Source organism: Solanum tuberosum, unplaced genomic scaffold, assembly GCF_000226075.1.
Source record: "Solanum tuberosum cultivar DM 1-3 516 R44 unplaced genomic scaffold, SolTub_3.0 scf00433, whole genome shotgun sequence".
Taxonomy (NCBI): Eukaryota; Viridiplantae; Streptophyta; class Magnoliopsida; order Solanales; family Solanaceae; genus Solanum; species Solanum tuberosum.
Window position 1 is genome coordinate 60,396 of NW_006239356.1, and position 7,344 is coordinate 67,739.

A 7,344-nucleotide genomic window follows, 5' to 3' on the forward strand; every position below is an offset into this window, starting at 1 on the left:
TTTGCTGTAACATTAGCTGCTGCTGGTTGTCGTTTTGAGCAGCTGGTAACGTCTGAAAGTTGTGTGCACTGGTCTCTTGTTGAAGAGGAGTATTGGGTCGGGTATGGGCTGATTTTGGTGTGCTGGAGGTAATTAGAATTAAGGAAACATTGGGCTGGTCACAGGTATTGAATTGGAATAAGGAGAATAGGCCCAAGCTAAGTTTGGTGTATCACAAATGGGTTCAAGGGATTCGACTAATAGCTAAATGAATTAATGTAAATTAATTAACGAGCTTCTTAAATCTAAGAAAAAAAAAATGAAATAATCGACTTAGTTATAAACTAATTAATTTGAAATATAAACTATTATATAACCAAAACTAATATCTTTTGAGATTATTTTCGAATATTCGTAAAATATACTAATTAGACACATAATTAACTTAATTATAAACTAACTAATTAACTCAAAATCGTAAACTATTAGATAACTAAACAAACTAACCAAACATTTAATTAAACAAAATCTCTTTGAGACGATTTTCTAATATTTATAAAATACACTAATTATATACATAATTATATAAAAGACATATTATTACTTAAAAATTATAACAAGTGACAAACTATATATATATATATATTTATTTATTTTTATATTTTCAAAATTTCTAAAATTAGTTACTTTAAATCATTTGAAAATTAAGAAGCTCGAAATTAACTATTACCGGGGAGGGTCAAAATTAGGTGTCAACAACAACTTGACCCTTCAAGTCACATGTTAAATTCAATTTGAGTTGTCTCCCTTTTAAAAGATACGTTGGGATGTCACCTCGTTTAAAGTACATGTTAAATTCAATTTAGGTCGTCTCCCTTTCAAAAGACACGTTGGGCTGCCACCTCATTCAAAGTGACATGTTAAGTTCAATTTAGGTCGTCTCCATTTCAAAAAACATATTGGGTTGTCACCTCATTCAAAGTGACATGTTATATTCAAATGACTATTCTTTAAGACACAAGTCATGATCCTTATTTTGATTAAGAGTATTTATGTAATAGTTAATTTTGACTATAAATAATGGAGAATAACTCATTAGACTTAGATTATTTTGTTTATGCTCCACCTCCAATGCCAAGCAATATGGATGAGATTGTGTATAACAACTTGACCCTTATGATTAAAACTTTTTCTTGGAGTATTGAACAAGTTTGTATAACTATTTCGGACTTGTTTAGATGGTTGGATTCGTCACATATAAACCATGTCCTCAATGCACTTTTTTTTATTGGTGCATCGCAATTTCATGAACATCACAAAGATAATTATACCTTGTAAATCTTAAATAAGTCGCACAAAACTTTGAAATTAGAAAATCATGTAATATATATATATTTTTTTTAAACAAACTAAAAAAAAAAAACTTGAATAGAAACAGAGGTATTCGAGACCCGGCCCAAAATCCAAGTCAATTCTCCCGCTCAGTTGCTTCATCGATTTCGATCTTTCCCACCATTATTTCAAACAAAAACAAAAATAAAATAATGCCATGCTGGCAATCCTCGTCAATCATATGGCACTTCATCTTGACCGTCTAATCTTGTATTATCTGACGGTAACAATCGCTTCTTCCACCAATCACGCGGATCGAAGCCAACTCCATTAATAACAGTCCACCAGCTATAAATAAGCTCCCTCATTTTCCCCAAATCACCATCGTCTTCATCATTGTCTCTCTTATCACTCTTTGAAATTCAGAAAGCTTCCTATTTTAGGTTCGAATTTTCAACTATTGCTTAGTTTAATCATACATTTAAATTGAGATTTGATTCAACAATTTTTCTAAATCTGGATTTTTTTTTCTAATTTACATGAATAATACTGTAATTTTATCTGGGTTTTGTTTATATGGTTGTTTTGGGTTACTAAATTGTTTTTATTTGTTGTGTTGATTCAGATAAACTCAATGTCGGGCCGTGGAAAGGGAGGAAAAGGATTGGGAAAGGGAGGAGCAAAGCGTCACCGTAAGGTGCTCCGTGATAACATTCAAGGTATCACTAAGCCTGCTATTAGGCGTTTGGCTCGTAGAGGAGGAGTGAAGCGTATCAGTGGGCTAATCTATGAGGAGACTCGTGGAGTTTTGAAGATCTTTTTGGAGAATGTGATTCGTGATTCTGTTACCTACACTGAGCATGCTAGGAGGAAGACGGTCACTGCTATGGATGTTGTCTATGCACTCAAGAGACAAGGAAGGACTCTGTATGGTTTTGGAGGATGAATGGGAGTTTTTGGGTTCCGACTTTTGTTTAGTCTGCAAAAGTCTTGCTGTCAAGAAATTATTCTGCTTTTTGCTGGGGTTAATGGGTTCTATTCTGGTGTAATTAGTATGGTTCATGTAGGAGATGTGGTTGTAGCTTGTTTCAAAACTTCTGAAAATTAGCTTGAAATCAATGGATACTATTGGCAGATTCAGTTTCATATCTTTCCTCTCCTTAATTTCTGCAATTGAGCATTTTCTATATTGTTAGCTAGTCTTTTAATTGATTAGACTTTTATGGTGCTGAAGCTCTTATCTTGCTTGAGCACTGTCTTCGAACGTGTGAGATTATGTTGTGTATATGATTGTTAGTTTGATGTATGAATATTTTTACTATCTCATGACACCAAATAGCCTCATATTGAAAAGCTAATGTACTAGTGTTGATTTCTCCAAATTTACACATTTCTTTTATGGATTTAACCATATGTTTTGATATTATCTAAGAATCCGAGCAACATAACTTTATAGGGTTGGGATAGTAACATTATTGATACCTCAATTATTGATGAAGTTTAGATTTGATCGTTGCTCTGTTCATTTTTTTTGAATCTTATATTTGAAATAATAACTAATGGTATTATTAAGACAATTACTATAATTATATTATTATCAAATTAGTAATCATTATAAATTTAATATGATACATTGATAATTTAACTCTTAATTACTCATTGGTTTTTGAAGTGCCAATTTGGATCAGAACTTCAAAAGTAGATATCAATTAATCAAACTTTAAATATATTAACTAAAAAATTCAAAGACTAATAAGAATTCATTAATATTTGTGAGATCTAGAGTGCTAATTTCTCTTAATTTGTACTAATCTAACTCTCCCTAAATCAAAATAAACCTCAAAAAGAGTGTGGAGTAACGAAGATATATCTTTGCTTAAAATAAATAGAATAAACTGATCTTTTCAAATATATTAAGCATGAAAAATGAACAAAAAATTGTAAGTAATCTCCAAAATGAATTCTTTATCAATATGCAAATTAATTCGATGAGAAATATTTTAAAATTGAATATAATGTATTATTATTCATCCATGGCGGTAATCGCCCATTAGTTCCCCGCCAATAATACAAAAATATTCAAATTTTGGAACCTCATTAACAGCCACGTCATCGATCTCTGTCACTTTTATTACATATCATCTCAACCGTAGAATATTCTCATCAACGGCCAATATTATTTTCCCATGACTTCACAAGGATCGAAGTTCTCCACAAGTAGTCCAACCTTGTCCCATTCCATTTTCATTGCGATTGAGCACCCATATCCATCAAATTCTGAATCTGCTATCATTTTGTTCAAAATGTACTATTTCCTTCGTTTAAAAAAGAATGATCTACTTTGACTTAGAACGGAGTTTAAGAAAAGAAAAGAAACTTTTTAATTTTATGGTTCTAAATTAAAATTATGTCAAATGTACCAAAATACCCTTTAATCTTGTGGCCTTAAACATGTCACGTGAAAAGTTGAAGTTAAAATGTTGCCAAAAAAGTCATTCTTTTTGAAATAGACTTAAAAAGAAATTGAATCATTCTTTTTGATACGAAGGAAGTATAAATTATCCTTTGAGAGATAGTTGAGCATAACTTAAAAAGTGTTTGAGCAATAAAAAAATAGGTCCTAAGCAAATTAGTACACGTTTGATCATGTTTCATTAGTACGAAAATAAAATAGAGTAGTGACGAACACATTACACTTCATACAACATACTTAGAAACAACATTTCGAAACCCCAAAGGACAACCATACTTAGAAACAACATTATTTCACAAAAGCAAAAAAACAAGAAATTAGGCACTCCATTAGAGGTTTGTCTTGCGTTTAAGAGCTATGAATAAACTTATTGCTTCACCAGAAATCAAGTCAAGATATGCATCCTCAAGTTTTTGTTCATGAAGTTGAAACAATTTGTCCAATATTTTTGTTCCAAATTTTTCTTCAATTAGTCCTTCAGTTATAGCCCTTATGTGTACTGATGCATCTTTAGCTGTTAAACCATTGATTGGTGATGTTTCCTTTGAAAGAATCTCTAGTTTTTCAATGCTAAAACTTCCATTTCTTTTAATTGCCTCTTCTACTTCAATTGGAGATGTAATATACACTGGTATATTGAATGAATCCACTTCCTCTTCCTCAATATCACCCTACAAATTAAATTAAATTCCGTAACCAGTCAAACACCTTCACATAAATTGATAGTAAAAAAAACACGTAACGATTCTTACCTGCTTGACCAAGTGGAGAAAACAAGATCCCAATATGTCAGCTAACATATTGTAAATAACTTTAGAGTGAGGAGTTCCATTTGGACGAGCTGGAACAGTAATAAACACTAATCCACCAGGTACAACTTCTTGTGCTCTAGCATTCAAAAAACATTCCATATCTTTTTCATATTGTTTTGAATATTCACTAATCACCTCTTCTTTACTATGTGAATAATAAACTTTCCCTTTGTTCCAAGCAACTGATTCTCTATTTTCGACATTATTTGGAACTCTAGAAAGAAAATGGAGACCATATGAACAGTTGACGATATGGATGGATTTATCTGGAAAAACACGATCATAGAAAGAACCGATTGCAGCATGAGCATAATATGATTTGTCTGATGGTAGAGATGCGAAAAGGGTATTGAAATCGTTATAAGCATGATCGTTAAACAAAACTTGAATATGTTTTTCCTGAGTGTTCATTAATTTGAACTTCAATTCCACTGATTCAACAATGTTTTTAACTGAAATGAATGTGTTTGGTCCGATTGAACAACCCATATCAGTTATCTGAAAAATAGATCCATTTTCGACTTGAAGTTTTTCCATCACCACTGCATGCATCAGTTGCTTCGTAGCACGAACAACACGTCTCTGTACAAATATAAAATTATATATTTGAAAACTATGTATTATTTTAAAAAAGTTCATAATTAACACTCTACTATACAAAGTATATTAATTTTAGGGATAAGGGTCTGAAAAATACCCCAACTTTGGTCAGATTTGCTGTTCGATACTAAACTTTCATAGGACCTATTACCTCCCTAGACTATTTAATACCGTATTTTTTACCCCCTGAACTATTTAATAGTGTATTTTAAAGGTATATATGTGCCCACGTGGACACATTACTATTTATAATTTTGTATTATTTTTTATGTCCACGTGGGCAAATATATATGTTTAAAATACGGTATTAAATAGTCTAGGGAGGTAATAGGTCCTCATGAAAGTTTAGTATCGCAACAACAAATCAGACCAAAGTTGGGTATTTTTCAGACCCTTATCCCTTAATTTTATGCTATGTTACACTTTGAGGTCATTCATACACTTTTCCACATGAAACCCTTCATTATTTTCGCTTGACTTTAAATCATAATTTTACTAAGATTTAAAATTATCGTTCGTTATACAAATGACCTCAAAATATACAAATGATAAAATTACGATATTTTTGTATAGTAAAAGAAAATGACTCTCGAAAATTTTAATCGATAAGAAAGAAAAAAACCTGATAGGCGGAATTTGTTCGATAGCTGAAAGGGCTTGCTCCACTAGCCATAGGAAATTCATGAGAACTGAAGTTAGTTCTTCCAGGAGCCATTGGATATCTGAGCGGTTGAAAAAGTCGGTCTTAATATTAAATCAAATGTGTGTGTGAGAACAATGGTTTTGCGATAGTCACTATTTATAGCCAAATAAGGATAACGTGTCTTTCTTTTTAGGGTAAGGAGAATATAAAAAAGGAAAATATAAAAAAACTGTTTAGCCAAATAAGGATAGCATGTCTTAATGTTTATTTCTATTTATTACATCAAAATCATTAAATTATTACCTTATTATATAAAAGTTAGTCGTACATGGTTGGCGTAATTTTTAATCTTCTTTGTTTTGTGTTTAATTATGTTAGCCAGTCATGGTTTATTATTTAATATTACACGCGGGTGTTATAATATAAATTTGATTATTATTCAAGTCCATTTCTTGTAGTTAGCCACGTGAACAGTGCATAAATCCACATGACTTTGTACTACCATTACGATTATTATTCTCATTACTATTAACTTCTCTCAAAGAATATGTGAAAATGCTAAAACACCCTATAATCGATTCAATTGTTGTGTAATTAAGTGGTGTACTGTGACGAATTCAGAATTTTCACTTAAGAAGTTTTTTAAAAAAAAGTATAAATGTGTGACTAAGCCAAATACAATTCTAAAGGAAGTAGTAGTATATAGTCTAGAGGTACAAAAAGTTTATTTCGGCACAAAAAACTTAAAATTAACCAGGTAATACCGTAAAATAAAAGTCAACCCTTTACCATGTGTCAATCTAAAATTAGAATGCAAAGTTGAGCAAAAACACTAGCCCTTCACGATGTATCACTCTAAAATTAGAATGCTAAGTACAAACTATAATAAAAAATAAGTAAGAGATCATTGTTAATCTTTCTCAATTAAGAAGCATGGTTTTAATATTTTTTTAATTTCAGATTGGATCTGCGATTCAAGTATGAACCAAATCAACATTTATAAAATTACGAGAGATGATTTTAATATTTGACTCACGACTCTCGACGGAAGAACTAAAGAAGTGATTTTGAAATTTGGAAAGATGAAGCTAGAAGTGATTTGGCGTTTGAGATTGAGAGTATTTGATATTTTTGGGATTAATCCACTATTTCAGTTTTTTTTTTTTAAGAAAAAAGAAGTGAAAGTTGACATCGTGGTCCGGGCTAATGGTTGTTTCCGAAATTAAAGGGAAAAAAATAACGCAAGCTAAGGGTGTGTTTGGTATGAAGGAAAATGTTTTCCTAGAAAATGGTTTCCTGGAAAACAAGTAGATTTTTGACTTATTTTCTCATGTTTGGTTGGTGATTGAAAATATTTTTTGAAAAAGATTTTTTGTGTTTGATTTATGAATGACAAATGTTTTTGAGAAATATCTTTGATTTTTACTAGAGTAGAAAATAATTTTTGAAATTGAAAATATTTTTTAAAAACAAACTTAAATTTTTTTTTGGGTGGGGGTGCGGGG

The 7,344-nt window shown here is 31.0% G+C and overlaps 2 protein-coding genes across 2 annotated transcripts; one reads left to right on the top strand and one right to left on the bottom strand.

The window, feature by feature from the left end:
* Nucleotides 1–1,671: 1,671 nt before the first annotated feature.
* LOC102605372 (histone H4) lies at nucleotides 1,672–2,459 on the top strand. Its single transcript, XM_006363280.2, has 2 exons — nucleotides 1,672–1,754; nucleotides 1,937–2,459. The coding sequence occupies exon 2, from the start codon at nucleotides 1,946–1,948 to the stop codon at nucleotides 2,255–2,257; it is 312 nt and encodes a 103-aa protein (XP_006363342.1). The 5' UTR covers nucleotides 1,672–1,754; nucleotides 1,937–1,945; the 3' UTR covers nucleotides 2,258–2,459.
* A 1,654-nt stretch (nucleotides 2,460–4,113) lies between these two features.
* Nucleotides 4,114–5,911, bottom strand: LOC102592984 (probable S-adenosylmethionine-dependent methyltransferase At5g38100). The gene is made up of 3 exons (XM_006363327.1): nucleotides 5,819–5,911; nucleotides 4,537–5,178; nucleotides 4,114–4,455 (listed from the first exon to the last, which is right to left on the bottom strand). Exons 1-3 carry the CDS (start codon nucleotides 5,909–5,911, stop codon nucleotides 4,114–4,116), a joined length of 1,077 nt encoding a protein of 358 aa, XP_006363389.1.
* Nucleotides 5,912–7,344: the final 1,433 nt, after the last annotated feature.